This window comes from Berghia stephanieae, chromosome 10 (assembly GCF_034508935.2).
Source record: "Berghia stephanieae isolate SIO BIC M18660-M18661 chromosome 10, UCSD_Bste_1.3, whole genome shotgun sequence".
In the NCBI taxonomy this organism is placed as follows: domain Eukaryota; kingdom Metazoa; phylum Mollusca; class Gastropoda; order Nudibranchia; family Aeolidiidae; genus Berghia; species Berghia stephanieae.
In genome coordinates, this window is record NC_088369.1 from 383,179 (window position 1) to 399,508 (window position 16,330).

Sequence of the window (16,330 nt, forward strand, 5' to 3'; positions counted from 1 at the left end):
AAAAAAAACAACAAAAAGACATAGGACTGGGGGCGGAAAACCAAAACAATGATCGTATTAGGAAAGTTTCACCAATCTATCAATATTTGTTCTAGATTTATTAAAATGCTACTATATATGTTGGCATGGTGGACGCCATATCATTGATTTTAGATGAAGGCCAAGGTAATTATCAAGAACAGAATAACAAAATTCCATTAGATGACAGAGTGAACTTTATTCATTGAGACATCTGCTTTTTATTGCAGGAACAGGAAGAAAAAAGGGTGATAATAATAATGCTTAATTTTGTCGTTCCCCAAATTAGAGAGTTACATGATAAGTGATTCCTTACACAAAAAGGTCATAATAAGAAAATGAATTTACATTCTAACACCCCCTCTTAAATTCAGTTTCCAAAGCAAGTTAAAAGATAAGTGCTAAAAGAAAATGATACATTGCAAAGCAAGTAGGTAATACATTGTAGGTTGTAGGCATTAGAACATTACACCTATGTTTAAACTGAGAAAGAAATGTTTGTACTCAGATCATAGTTAATCAAGTAAGAACTAACAGTCAAGAACGATATATAATTATAATGGTAATGAAGCATAATATATAGGTACATACATATGAAATCAAAAGGTCAACAAAATTGTGTGCCATTATTTTGACTAAGGAGAAAATCATTAAACTAAAAAAAAATGCAAAGAAAAATCACAAGTTTGATACTTGTACTAATAGTGCATAGCATGATGTGAGTAAGTGATTTAAGACTTTTTAGTACTTCCCTTACTAACCCATCAAGATAGGGATGAACATTTGTAATTTTGTCTTAGAGACTGGCTTTGTGAACATATCTGCCCAATTCTCTTCACTTGGAACATAACAGGTATGAAGTATTCCCTTTTGGATTTCATTCCTCACAAAATGGTATTTTATGTCAATGTGTTTTGTCCTTTTGTGGTGTACAGGATTCTTACCAAGGGCAATAGCACCCTGATTGTCACAATTCAAAAGAAAATGTTCAATGTTAGTGTTCATCATGTCATTGATCAATGCCCTAAGAAATATTCCTTCCTGTGTGGCAGCACACATTGCCATATATTCCGCTTCACATGTGGATAAGGCAACAGAAGGTTGTTTCCTTGATTTCCAGGAAATAAGGCTACCTTTTTGAGAGATCATAAAGCCATAGCCAGTCACGCTTCTGCGGTCAGCAGAATTTCCCCAGTCTGCATCACAATAACCTACCAAATTGGGTGGTGCCCCTGATTTTGTGTATACTAATTTTTTGTCAATTGTTGCCTTTAGGTACCTCAGTGCATGCTTAGCTATTGTCAAATGGTTTTGGGTTGGTTTTGACATGTATTGAGACAATTTGGTAACAATGAAACAAAGGTCAGGTCGAGTAGAAGTCATAATGTAAATTAGACTGCCAACAATTTCCCTATACAGTTTGTCATCCACTGGATTTGAAGGTTCATCACAAAACTTGTTGAGATTCATTTCACAGGGAGTGTGTTTGGGCTTGCAGTCTTGCATGCCAAATTTCTCTAACAGTCTTGCAATATAATGTGATTGGTCCATTGATATTGATTCATCTGAACAAGAGAAATTTATACCCAAGAAAAAGGAAAGTTGACCTAGGTCTTTCATTTGGAAAGATTGACAAAGCTGTGCTTTGATTGCATTCATTGCAGATAGAGAATTTGAAGCTATGATTAAGTCATCTACCCACACAAGGATAATGCTATGTTCATCATTAGAATGTCTCTTATAAAGACAGGGATCAACTGCTGATTGAACAAATTTTTGCTCAGCTAAATGAGAGTGGAGTTTGAGATTCCAATTCCTACCACTCTATTTGAGACCATACAATGACTTTTTGAGTCTACAAACTAGCTTTTCACCAGATTTTGAGTTTAATTGATATCCTTCTGGTTGTTCAATGTATAAGTCAACATCAATTGGTGCATTTAAATATGCTGCTTTTACATCCATTTGGTTCAAGTACATATCATTTTCAATGGCAAATTGAATGAGAGCTCTGATTGAGGTGATGCGGGCCGTGGGCGAAAACGTTTCCTGATAGTCAACATCAGGGATTTGGGAATACCCTTTAGCTACATATCTTGCTTTATAAGTTTCTTCTCCATTTGGACCATTCTTAATGGTGTATACCCATCTACCACCAATAGCTTTTCGGTCAGAAGGTAAACTTGTAATTTCAAATGTTTGATTTTCGCTCAGGGCATTCATCTCCTCATCCATAGCTTTTTGCCATGCATCACTTGCATTGCAAGTCATTGCTTCCTTGTAAGTGTTAGGGACATCAAGCATGTTAATGTTATAGCAATAATGAATGGTATTGTTAAGATATGCATCAACTTCATCATCAACAATATATTCGTCCAAATGTTTAGGACGAGAGCGAGTTCTCTTGGAACTGGCATGCATTGGTGACGGGTTTTCATTTGCTTCCTTATCACCTAAATCTTCAACACTTGTTTCAGTTTCAGGCAAACTCCGGTCACTGAGTGGCACTTTGGGGTTTGTTTTTGAGTAACTAGCATCAAAATCATCATCATCATAAGATGGAACTTCAGGGTAGTGACCAGAATTCTCCTGAGACTGAGACTTTGGTTGAGACAAATCTGTAACAGTAACAGGATCTTTAGGGAATTTGACACATCTGACCCTTTTAACGGTTTGGGTGTCTGGAAAATAGATCAGATAGGCTGGACTTTTTCTACCATACCCCACAAATATTCCCTTTTCACTTCTGTTTTGTAATTTTGTTGGTTTTTGTGATAATAAAGCAAAACATGGGGATCCAAATGTTTTCATATTGGCAATGTTGGGTCTTTTATTTGTGATCTTTTCAAAAGGAGTGCATTCAATTCTTTGTTTGTAGCACCTGTTACGAATATATGCAGCCGTTAGGACAGCATATGTCCACAATGATTTTGGTAACCCACATTGCAATAATTGGCATCTGGCCATGTCAAAAAGTGTGCGCCATGGACGCTCTGCCTTCCCATTTTGATGGGGGCTGTATGGTGCGCTTTTTTCATGTCTGATACTGTGATTTCTCAAAATGGAAGTAAATTCTTGAGATGTGAATTCCCCACCATTATCACTTCTGATTGCTTTTATCTTCCCATAAGGGGCTATGTCAGACAGGTATTCTTTGAATGCAGTAGGGGTGTCACTTTTTTGCTTCAAAAAGTACACAGAGATCAAACCTGAAAAAGAATCAACACAAATCATTGCATATTTCATTCCATCACAACTAATTGGGTCAATAGGACCCGCTAGATCAACATGAACTACATCAAGAGGTTTCTTGGCACTGTTGTCAGGTTTTCTACTCACAGAATCAGTCATTTTAGCAAGGGAACACACTTCACAGTCAGATTTTGTCTCATCAGTGATGATCATACCATCTACACATTTTTGTAACTTAAAAATGTCTGCTGTGTTACAATGACCCAAAATGCAATGCCACTCCATGAGTGAATGCTTGGACGTTTTTGTGTGGAACGATGAGTTAAGGAAATAGAGACCCCCTCTTCTTTCAATGTTGAATACTGTATCTCTCGAACACAATTTTCCACAATCCTTCTTGAAAATAACTGTGGCACCGTTCTGCGTCGCGGCCTTTACTGAGAAAATGTTTTGAGAGAAGGAGGGCACGTACAGTGCATTTCTCAGGAGAACAGAATGTTTACAGCCATTGTCATCCGTCAACGTTATCTCTGCGTTGCCTTGTCCTTGGGAAAGGTTCGAAGTCCGGGTCCCGTCTGCAAATTCGATAACATGCTGTCCCGAGTCAAAATTATTGTGGAAAGAAATAAATTTTGACTTTTCGTGGAGTAGGTGAACAGTAGCTCCACTGTCCACAAGAAAGTTGTCCTCTGCGAGTTGGTTATCTTGGAAATTCGGGTTAACACCGAAAGCAAAATGGCTCTCACTTCGAGTTGTAGGCTCATCGTCTACTTTCATCTCTCGTAGTTTTGTCAGATTTCTACAGTTGCTGGTATCGTGTGATTTAGCTTTACAAATTTCGCACCAACGAGATTTTCTGTCGTCGTTTTGTTTACAAGCTTTGAGTTTTCTACAGTAGCTGGTATCATGAGATTTTGACTTACATATTTCACACCAACGAGCTTTTTGTATCCTCGAGTTTGGTTGATTGTTGAAGGGTCTTCTGTTGTACGAACTAACCGTCATCACATTTGATGCGGTTGAAGAAGAATCTTGGAGTTTCTCAGTGTCTTCGTAATTACGTAATAACGATTTGAATTCGCTGAAGGTCAGTACTTCTGATTTTTGTGTGATTACGGCAGTAAAACTTTTATAATTTACCCCAAGTCCTTTTATCACCATAGCGATTAGCAAACTGTCACTGATTGTCTCACCAGCATCAGGTAGAGCCGCTGCTGACGATTCAGCTCGAATGATATAGTCAGTAACTGTTTCTTGGTCATTCTTTAAGAGGGATGTCAACTCTGTGTAGAGTGTTATGATACGAGGTTTACCTTTCGGAAGATAGTGTTGTCTCAGGATTCGTAGTGCTCTGCGACCGTTGTTCCTTGCGTCCCTTATGATAAGAGAAAGGGATCTGTCGTCCAATACCTGGACCAGTTCGGCAAATACTTCCTCGTTTTTGTCTTGTTCTGTTGATACATCTTGATTCAAATCATCAAGGTCCTTGAGTACATCATCAAGTCCTCTTATTCTGATGAAGCCGAAAAACTTAACTTCCCAGAGTTCATATTGGCGATCGTCACCATTGAAGGCGATGCGATGCCTGGGCCCATAACCTGTTGGCATGGTGGACGCCATATCATTGATTTTAGATGAAGGCCAAGGTAATTATCAAGAACAGAATAACAAATTCCATTAGATGACAGAGTGAACTTTATTCATTGAGAAATCTGCTTTTTATTGCAGGAACAGGAAGAAAAAAGGGTGATAATAATAATGCTTAATTTTGTCGTTCCCCAAATTAGAGAGTTACATGATAAGTGATTCCTTACACAAAAAGGTCATAATAAGAAAATGAATTTACATTCTAACAATATATTGACAAATTGAATAAATAAATGCATGGCAGAATATCACGATGAGAATACAAATTGAAAGAAATGCTAGCACGAGGAGCTTTCAGAAGGCCTCCTATTTGGCATGATAACTCCTAAGGACATACTTTTACATATTCACCCTCAAAGTGTTCATTTTTTTTTCTCAAGCATGAATAATGTTGAAAATGACAACATGTCATACATCAGTTGTTGACCGTGTTTTTCTGAATGATGCATCATAGCCAGTGCTATTGTTGTCGTTTCAGTTAGTTATATGTTGCCGGTTTTCACCAATATTTTTCTCATACCTTTTTGAGGATTTCCATAGGATTATGCATTTTAGCTTATTTTTTACTTTAAACGGCCTCAGGCCACATTTAAGCTTTTACCGCTTGTTAAATGGAAAAATTTTAAGTCAACGTTAAATTTAAATAACATCTTTGGCAATGGAAGCTTTCAATTAAAAACTGTATTGCTGATAAGCTTAAACATAAATGGATTATTTCCCTTTATAATTACTAAAATTACTCTATTTTGGTATGAAAAATTTAATGATCTTTTTAAAAATTTGTTATTTTGTATGAGTGATTATTTTTTTTTCATTACCAAGTGTGCAGCTTTAGGAACAAAATGGTTCAAAATGAATCCTCTAGAAGTATTTAACTTGTCTGTGATATGTGTGAATTTCCCATCATTTGATCAACAGTAAATAGTAGTATGTTGTAGTAATAGTAGTAGTAGTAGTAATAGTGGTAGGAGTAGAAGTAGTACTAGTAGTAGTACCAATCAACTAATAGTACCAAGCGGCAATATGTGAAGGACACTCTGATAAAAAGCAAACGTGATTCTAAAAAAACTTTATGATACCGTCAAAGAAATGATCACACCATCGAATACAACAAATCTACCTACACATACATCTCCAAAAGAACTCTGTGAGAAAGTCAACACCTTTTTCATTGAGAAAATTTCCAACATCAGACAGGAACTAGACAACGACAGCGTCACAAATCTACATCCCAGCACGGCATCATGAGTTGAAACAACAAGCCATGTGACTTCACCAATGGACACAACAAGAGTGACAAGGCACGTGACATCGCCTGAAAGAGCAACATCAACTGAAGAGACACTACAGGAGGACACAACACTTACCTGCACGACACGACCAACTGAATCTATGAACACCCATTATAAAATGTTATGTCGTTTGAACCCGTAACAATAGAGGAAGTTAAAAATATATTGTCAGATATATTGCCTAATAAATCATGCTGCTGGATAAAACATCAACTTGGTTCATAAAAGCATGTGCAAATTATCTTGCTTAAGCAATTGCATCTATCGTAAATGAAAGTCTAGCGTTGCCCGATTTTCCAAATATACTGAAAAATGCCTTGGTAAGACCCCTGAAGAAAAAAGCAAATTTTGACTGCAATGAGTTAAATAATTTTCGACCTGTGTCAAATTTAAATTTCATTTTAAAATTAATTGACAAAGTCATTGCTGCTCGTATTATTAACCATCTAAAGATAAATGCCTTAAATGTTAAATTTCAATCTGCTCACAAAGCCTCACATAGCACGAAACGGCATTACTTAAAGTTTTTAATGATATTGTAAATGATATAGATAATAAAAGTGCTGCGATGCCTGTTTTACTAGATTTAAGTGCGGCATTCGACACTATCGATCAAAATTTACTTTTGACTAGACTACATGATCAATTTTATATCAGTGGCACAGCTTTGGACTGGTTAAAGGAATATTTGTTTGAAAGAACTCGGTAATTATATAAAACCATTTTTCAACTCCATCCATATTAACGTGTGGAGTGCCTCAGGGTCTATCCATGGCCCCCTCCTTTTTACAATGTATACTGCTCCCCTTTCCATAATGTTATCCACCTTTCCCATTGATTTTCATTTTTATGCTGATGACATTCAGCTGTATACAAAACTCAATCATGATTCAGAGCTGTCATCAGTATCTGATATGGAAAATTGTATTGCTAACATAAAGGATTGGATGAAACTAAACAAACTTAAATTTAATGATAACAAGACGGAAATGATAATTTTTGGAAATAGGTATCAACTCTCAAAAATATCTACAAATGTGATACTAGTGGGTGAAAATGCTATTAAACCTAGTTCTTGTGTAAGAAATCTTGGGGTGTATTTAGATCAAGGGTTTTCCATGGAAGATCATGTTTAAAAAAATATGCCAATGTTGTAACTATCACATTAGAAATATTGGAAGAATCAGACATTATATTGATGAAGATATTACAAAAATGCTTGTTAATTCTTTTATTACTAGCAGATTAGATTATTGCAATGCCCTTCTCATTGGCTGTCAAAGTAGATTAATCCATCAACTACAAAAAATTCAAAATAAAGCGGCTAGACTTATAAAATTAACGAAAAAAAGAGATCATATAACACCAGTTCTCCAGGAATTGCACTGGCTTCCTGTGAAGTATAGGATAGAATTTCAGATATTGTGTTATGTTTTCAGATATCTGGATGGATTAGCACCTGAATATTTGCAAGAACTGATTTAAAAAATGAACCCACTCGAAATTTAAGATCATCTCAGTCCCAACTTCTAAAGGTTACTACCTCAAAATCCACTTTCGGTTAAAAAAAAAAAGCCTTTTCATCCATAGCTCCACACCTATGGAACGCACTTAGTCCTTGGACAAAATCCGGTGAAAATTTATCATCTTTCAGGAAATGTCTGAAGACAGTTGTTCCGTGAGACTTATTTTTCATGAAATAGATATTGCTTAGATTTTGTTTTTGTATTCATGCTTATTATGTAGTGTCACGATTTTTAATTTTGTTGTTTTTAAACATTTTTATTATGAAAAAGCGCCGCAGAGCACAATTAACATGGATGTTTAGGTGCTATATAAATTCATTATTTACTATTTACTATTTTACTTGTAGTACTAGTCCATTTAAAAAAAAGGGAGAGAGAGGGAGAGAGAGAGACATGGATCATTTGATAACATAATGGAAATTATCTTGTCATTGCTGCAAATTGTCATCTATTGGATTGAAGACCACACTCATAAATAATTTTATCTCAAAACCTTCAGCTGATTTACTGAGCTGGCAGATGTATATCACCATCACAACTTCATCAGCATCATCATCTCTTACCATCACCACCATGGCATCACCACAGTTACAACCACCATCACAGCATTGTCACTGCCACAACCACTACCACATCACTTCTTCCACCACCACCACCACTAGAGCACTATTGCTACAACCACCACCTCCTATTCTACAGGCACAGGCATCAATACTACCAACATATTTGGGATCTTTTGGTCATTTCTTTGAGTGTTTCGAAAGCAATATCCTTAGATATTCCAATTTCTGAACCTTATACTGTTTTAAAATGGTCATTAAGTTTTAGTTTCTTAATACACCGATAATTTTGTAATTACTAATGATTGCTGTAAATTAATGTTTTAAGATGAAGATCGGAGTTTATTTTTTATTTGGGTTTGATGTTTGCTTTTATATAAATTTTTGTATTTTGCGCACTTATTTTTTCCACACATGCGGACAAAATACACTTTTTGGGGTCATAAAATACACTTTTCATTCTGGAAAGGTTGGCAGGTCTGTTATTAGGCTTCATCGAGGTCTCCTAATTTAAATTAAGAAATTACAGATCGGCACCAGAGTAAGATAAAGAACTAAACAAGTGTGTTTGAAAGCTGCCAGAGAAGGCAAGTAAGAAAAATACAAGAAAAAAACCATCCCAAAAAGTCAGTCGACCTCGACTGGGGATCAAACCTCAGACCTTCTGATTACTGGTCAGACGTACTACCATTACAACACAGAGGCTCCTGATAGTTGGGACAATTTTAATACCTATAGTCTTCACAAGGGTACGCGTTTTACACTGTGAACCCTTGCTTGCATCAAACAACACATACATTGAACACGAGAGGACGAGGCGCGAGGACGAAGACATTTTAGTTGCTCCATTTTATTTTTTTGGAAAAATCAAGAAAGAAATTAAGGAGCAGGAACCGGTGTAAGATAAAGAACTGAATAAGTTTGTATGAAAGGTGCCAGACAAAGCAAGAAAGAAATATACAAGAAAAAAAAACCATCCCAAAAAATCAGTCAACCTCTGGCACCTTTCATACACACTTGTTCAGTTCTTTTTCTCTAAATTTAGAGGATAATTACAGAGAAAAATGTCCTAACTCAAAAACTAAAACAACTAATTTAAAAATCTCTTTGTAAGATGATACATCTATTAAACATTGTGGCAAAGTTACCTCAAATTCTGGTAGTTACCTTTTGGGCTCTACTTAAAATAGTGAGAAAAGTTTGTCAAAAATGACATTTTGAGAAAATGGCAAAATACATTTCATTTTATTCATATCTGACCTGACGCTACCTTAATCAATGGCAATTTTAGGAGCTTTAGACACCTTTTTAAGTTTTGAAACCTAAGAAAATGGATTCTGTAACATATATTTTTACACAGGAATCACCGTCAAAAATGATTTTCGTTTTTTTGGGGTTTTTTTTTCTGAATTTCAAAATTTGAGCAGCTTAGGACCCGCGGATCCCCTTAAAGTGTATTAACATCGTTAATGAATGACATTTCATTGACCACTGCGATTGGTGTTTCACTCTACTCTCGTGAACAGATTTCTCCATCTGGTTCATGATAGGTAAAATATAGGAAAAAGTTTCCACTGAAGTGGGCATTCTCCATATATGTAGAGTACATATATGGGCAGTTAAAAAATGCCTTTCATCAAGACATCACGCGAATAGTCTGGGTATGTTCGTCTGGTAATAAAAATGAACCCAACACCAACAATTGACAAAAGTATCAATTAACAATCCATTGTGACTATCGTAGTCGAGCTTGCAAAGAGAAAGGGAGATCGTTTTTATACCCATAGTGACGTCACAAACTCACAGGCAGAAATAGCACACAACAGTATGGTACTTACAAGGACACCCAACATGAAAACAATACAACAACGACTCAATAGCCAAACAACAACAAACTGGAACACAGTGAAACACAACAATAAATACATCCCCACACTAATAAAGATATACTTAAATTAGATTTCAAGAAAAGCAAACTTATGACATGTCTCTTTCATGGTCTAAGTTGGTTGCTGGTACTGATAACAGTGAAATACACACGTCTATCAAAATGACTAGGCATCTATCTATCTAAGTGATAATCCAAAATCAGTCACAATAATTGCAAAAGGCAAAACATGACAGAACCAATACTAAATACCACCGTTCACAAATAAAGTTAATCATTGTCACAGTCAAATTACATTTATTATTATTATTTAGATTATTTTGGACTCTTTGACAAAATAAAAAATGTGTCATGCTTTTTATTCAGATTTTTTTTTTCAAATTATATTATGATCTCATGGTTCAATGCCACACCCTTTTCTTAAAGGTAGGGTCAATTACCACAGAAGTTGTTTGAATCGTCAACTGCAACGGAACATGATAATTTGTGACTAACTTCAATGGCGACAGACCGTGCATGTCAGTTCGTCAGCTATGTAATTCTCTCTCTTATGTTAACTTTTTTTTATTTTCTCTTTTCTTTACTGTCATTTTGTCTTTTTGTCATGGACCATGCCAGTTGGTAAATCGTCTACTATTTACAGTCAACCCATGTACTGACGTTATTTGCCACACATCTTTTAAGTGAATTGTAATTATGACAATATGCCACATGCTTTCCTTTAAAGCAAAGGAAACTCCCATAGCGGGCAGGGAGGTACACACTGTGTCTTCTATCCCCTTATATCTGTTTTCCAACATGCTTTCTGTCTTTGTCTTGGAATGAGATTACTTGGTTTTGTCCTGGTCCTGGCCAGATGCCCTGGCTGAGACGAAAACAGTCGAATGTATAGTTAGTTTTGGGAGATGATATTTTTTTCATTGTAAATCATCTCTCTGTTATGCACTGTATTATGCCTTCTTTATATTATATATTATGATTTGTAAAACATTTGAGTGTGTTCCTCTTAGCGGGGACCTGTGCTTGTGTCTGGATGAGACTTTTAGGTAATCTCAAACTAAGTAGTTTGATAGAGTGCTTTTGGAATCTACGTCTGTTTCCTATTTGAGCCAATTCCCCTTTGTCTTTCCTTTTCTTGGATGCTTTATTGTAATTCTAGAACTTTTTACTATCCCATTTTTTTCCTTTTTACTGGCGCTGATATGACCTTAATGTGTTGCAAGCGCCGTAAAACCCTTAAAAACAAAACAAAAACAAAGCAAAGGAAATCCTCTTTTTTTTATGTATCAGGCATTTTTAATACTCATCAGGGATTTGCCGCGTCATTCAATATTTTGTTTTTCCACTGAATCTGAAGTTTGGATCTGAAAAGCAGTGGCTCCAAAACACCAGTAATTGTTGTTTTGCTATCATTTTAATTCCTCTTCAAAATCCTGAAATGAATTATAAAAATGAAAAAACAAATGCTGACGAGTGTAGGTTCAAACCGTTCCCAATGAATGAATGATTGGAAAGTGATGAGATTAGAGATCTGTTAAAGAAATGCCCACAAATCGAGGCTCAATTAAAATCTCAACATGCACTCGAAGAGTTCTAATTTGACTCTGGTAGTTGAGAGAAATTGGTAGTTGGTGGTTCATCAACTACCAATTTCTCTTTCTGTGGCAATTGACACTTCCTTCCTTAAAATGGAGTTCCTCATGTTTCGTAGCACACAAAAATTCCGCTGGTTTCCTATTACTCTTTGATCAATGCTTTCCTGAGTAGTTCAATAAAGTGTCAGGCCCATAATGCCCGGGTTTATCCTGTTGTCTGATGTTTTGAGGTGTAAAGCAAAGTGAGATGCCTATCTTCTACTATTGCTGCAGTCAAAATGGCAGGATCTATAACCATAGAAAGTAAAACAACAGACTTAGACTCAATGGGTGTGCAGGGAGCTCTGGTTAGTTTTGCAAATGAAAGTGATTATTTATTATTATTGGGGGTTCCAATGTTTTCTTTACGCAATTTGTATTTTTAAATGAATTGTAAATGGTTTATACATTGTTTGTCCATAACTGAATATGGTCAAATACAAATTCACCTTCAAAGTTTCTCTCCATTTCAGCCATTGTTAAACTAGAGAATGGGTCGAAAAATATATTTTGCTGGCAGCATGTATGGAGGACGACAAGATGTTGACTTGTACTATAAAATCATCCAAGAGTTGAAAGCTAAATATGGAACAGTCTTGACAGAATTCGTAGGAGACAAAAGAATTACAGCAACTTGCACCCCTCCAAAAGGTTGGTATGGTAATAGTACTCGCTGATTAAAGCAGGAGTATACCTCAGAATTTGAACTTCTGCCAAACAGGATGAGTCCTGTACTTTGATCATTGATATGAATTCAACACATTAAATTAAAGCCGTGTGCCCCTAAAAATAGTTTCAAAGTAGGCTCTAAATAGACCAGTTATGAGTGGATGAATTTTTGCCCCCCCCCCCCCCCCTCCTTTCTTTCTTTTTTTCTTTCTATTCCACATTCTCTCTATATAACTGATAGCTCAGTTGCTCACCTCATGAAACACCAAGAGGAGGAAACATCATCATAAATGACCCCACCGAAAGAATGCCCGTGTTCCACAATGCCAGGAAGTACTGTTGTTTCCTCAAATCGCCTCTTAAAAGGACATGGCAGAACTGCATCAAATATGTGCAGATGGAAACTTGGGAACAGTGATGCCTGCCAGAAGTGTCAGGCAGCTCCAGAGACCAGCAATCACATCGTCCTCCACTGTCCAGTAATGAGTCTTGCAGGTGGCTATGAAACAGTTCATAGGGCGAAGGAAGACTTTCAAAAGTGTGTTGACGAAATGAATTTGGAGATATAGCCATATGCTACTACTACCTCATGAACAATTTTGCTTGTGTCAGCCTCTGTATGTATCAAATCTGTCAGACATAAAGAATAGGAAGTTCATGATTTGCATAGGTTTCAATTTTAGTATAGTGGAAATCCACTATCACCGTTTCCTCCGCTATTTTGACCTCCGGTGACTACCCTCCCACATTTACACTTACACTCCCTTTTCAACCTCTTGTGTTTTGTAATAATTTGGTGTCTTTTTATTTTACATTTTTTTCAAACTTTATGTAAACAGTGTAAACATATAGAGTTTCCATTTGTTGAAGCTTGTAGGTGAGATTTGTTATAACAACTGCTCAGTCAGCGAAACGCGTAAAGTTCCTCCATTGTCGAAATTTTGAGGTGAGTCCTCTGATTGGCCAAGAGTTCATTTTTTTTCTTCTGACTATCTAAAGAAATGTCTCCTGGTTCTTCATTTATTATTAAATGCCTCTTGACTACGTTATCAGTCGTGGTATTGTTAATCTCCACCTTTTATACTGAGGACCTTGTTTCTATTCATTTCTGAGGGGTGAGATGGTGGAGTGGATATAGCTATGTGGTCTCGTGGTATAATAATAATAAATGGCATTTATATAGCGCTTTACCCCGTTGTCACAGGCTCTAAGCGCTTTACAGTGATATAAAACAAAACATATTACAGTGAGACAAGTGTGAAGGAAACGTGATACGAATTCAATTTAACAACAACAAAATATGAAAATAATATTGCAACATTATGACGTAAAAAGATAAAACTTTACGCGGGATTTGAACGTTGTCAACGAATCCGAGCATCTCACGTGTGATGGGAGAGAGTTCCAAAATTGGGGGGCCGAAAATTGAAAAGACTGTTCACCTATTTTACGCAATGGCTTAGGTTTGACAAGGATTGATTGGTCATTGCTTGACCTCAAGTTTCTATTGGGGACATATATGTTTAGAAGGTCTTTAATATAGGAGGGACTGTTCGTGCTCAGGGATTTGTAGACAACAGTAAAAATCTTATAGGCAACTCTTTTTTCCACAAGAAGCCAATGTAACTCACGGAGAAGAAGAGTTGCTGACGGGTATTTTTTGTTATTGCGTACAATGAGCCTGGCTGCGTTATTTTGAGCAACCTGAAGTTTGCTAATTTTGTCTTTAGCTAAATTCGCCCAAAGGGAGTTACAATAATCCAATTTAGATAAAACCAGGGAATTAATTAAAAGTTCTGTTATATGCTTCGGTATTAAATTACGAATTTTGCTTTTTTTTTTTCATTTCTATGTACATAGATTGTATGGTGTTATTCACATGGCTTGTCATGGAAAGATCTTTATCAATGATGACGCCAAGGTTTTTTGCTTTATTTGAAAATTCTATTGTGCTATTTCCGAGAGTAATAGGTGATTTATTTGCCTGTTTAAGGATACTCGGCCTTCCACACATTAAAATCTCAGTTTTACTATCATTTAATTTTAACTTATTGTGGTACATCCAAGATTTAATCTCATTAAAACAGCTCGTAATTCATTGTATTAAGAACTGTAAATTACTAAGAGGTGCTGAATCATATATTTGCGTATCATCTGCATAAAAATGATAACTCAGATTGAATCTGGATATCACACTAGAAAGGGGTGCATATATACAGTAAAAAGGACAGGGCCAAGAACAGAGCCTTGTGGCACTCCAAAATTTAGTAAAACTTGTTATGACTGAACACCATTCACCACGACAGTCTGCCATCGATCCTGTAAATATGATGTAAACCATTTAAGGGCAATTCCTTTTATGCCGAACGTATTTTCTAGTCTTCTTAACAAAATGTCATGGTCAATGGTGTCAAAGGCAGCTGAAAGATCTAAAAGGCATAATACATTGATATTGTTAGCATCAGCATTACATAACAAGTCATTAAAGATTTTAAGAAGCGCCGTTTCAGTACTGTGTTGATGTTTGTAGGCTGACTGAAAGGGTTGTTCCAAACTGTTGTTCTTAAGATGAGATGTTAATTGTGTAAGAACTACCTTCTCCAAAAGTTTTGACAAAAAAGGTAAATTTGATACAGGACGATAATTGTTTAATATATTGTGGTCCAGTGATGGTTTCTTCAGAAGTGGTTTGACGAGGGCACTTTTAAAGCACGATGGAACTTTGTCAGTCAGTATGGATGTATTTATGATTGATGTAATGGATGGTAATAATGTATCGATGGAGCTGGCCAAAAGCTGTGCTGGTAGGGGATCAAGGTCGCAGGATTTAATGGGGGCTTTTTTTATCAACTCGTTTATGAAACTAGGTGAAACTGGTTGGAACTTGTCTAAAGGGGTGCCACAGAATGTATTTGTATCTATAAAAGGTTCATGCCGATCTAGTTCTGAACGAATGTTATGGATTTTGTCTTTAAAAAAGTTGACAAATGTGTTTGGCAAGTCTCTTTGATTGGTTGTCGATGGTAATGAAGTGCATCTTTCACGTCCAAGTAGATCATTGCAGATGTTAAATAATTGTTTACAAGATTTAGAAGTTTCGAATTTTGAAAGAAAATACGTGGTCTTTGCCTTTTTTATTGTTGTCTTCCAGGCACGAAATGCGTTCTTGAATATTTCACGATGAATCGTAAGGCCTGATGTTTTCAGCAGTCTTTCTGCTCTCCGACACTTCGTTTTAGCTTCTTTAACGTCCAACGTATACCACGGAGCATACTTGCGGTTGGTGACGGTCCTTGTTTGGAATGGCGCATGTTTGTCAAGCGTTTCGATGAGACAACTATTCCACTGGTCTGGAGAAATCATTGAATTTTTAGTAAGATTTGTTTCTAAATCGCCTCTGAAATTGTCCAAATTAATGCCTTTAATGTTTCTGGTTGATGTGGTGGTGGTTTCTTGGCATGGTTTTGAAACGTCAAGATTGAAAGAAATGAGGGAGTGGTCCGAAAAGGTGAGATAATCGACGGTGGCGTTGGTTTTTTGGAACTCTGAATTTTCTACAATTACCCAATCTAAAATATGACCAGCAGAGTGGGTTGGCGTTGTTACGATCTGGCACATGTTGTTCTCCGATAGTGACTCGTGCAATTTAGCGGTGTCTGTGACGTTGTCGAAGTGAAAATTAAAGTCGCCGAGTATAATTGAATGGCCAGGACGCGTGTGTTGCAAAGTTAGCATCTCATTGATTTCCTTCCTAACATCAGGTAATTTTATTTTGTTTTTCTTGTTTGCAGGCGGTCGGTAGATGCAGTTGAAGTTGTATCTTGTATTCTGGAGGGATAATCTAAGATCAATGGCCTCCATTGTTTTGCAGCGCATTTCGAGGATTTCCACATGTTTTGATAAT

The 16,330-nt window shown here is 36.4% G+C and overlaps 1 protein-coding gene across 2 annotated transcripts in view; it reads left to right on the forward strand.

Moving 5' to 3' along the window:
• The window catches only part of LOC144956016 (putative 2'-deoxynucleoside 5'-phosphate N-hydrolase 1), a 33,455-nt gene that overhangs the window by 1,577 nt on the left and 15,548 nt on the right, over positions 1-16,330 (forward strand). For both annotated transcript variants that reach the window (XM_078886302.1, XM_078886303.1), the window contains exon 2: positions 12,231-12,408. In XM_078886302.1, coding sequence (XP_078742428.1) covers positions 12,249-12,408 — 160 coding nt within the window. In that variant the 5' untranslated portion in view covers positions 12,231-12,248. The remainder of the gene's footprint in view (positions 1-12,230; positions 12,409-16,330) is intronic.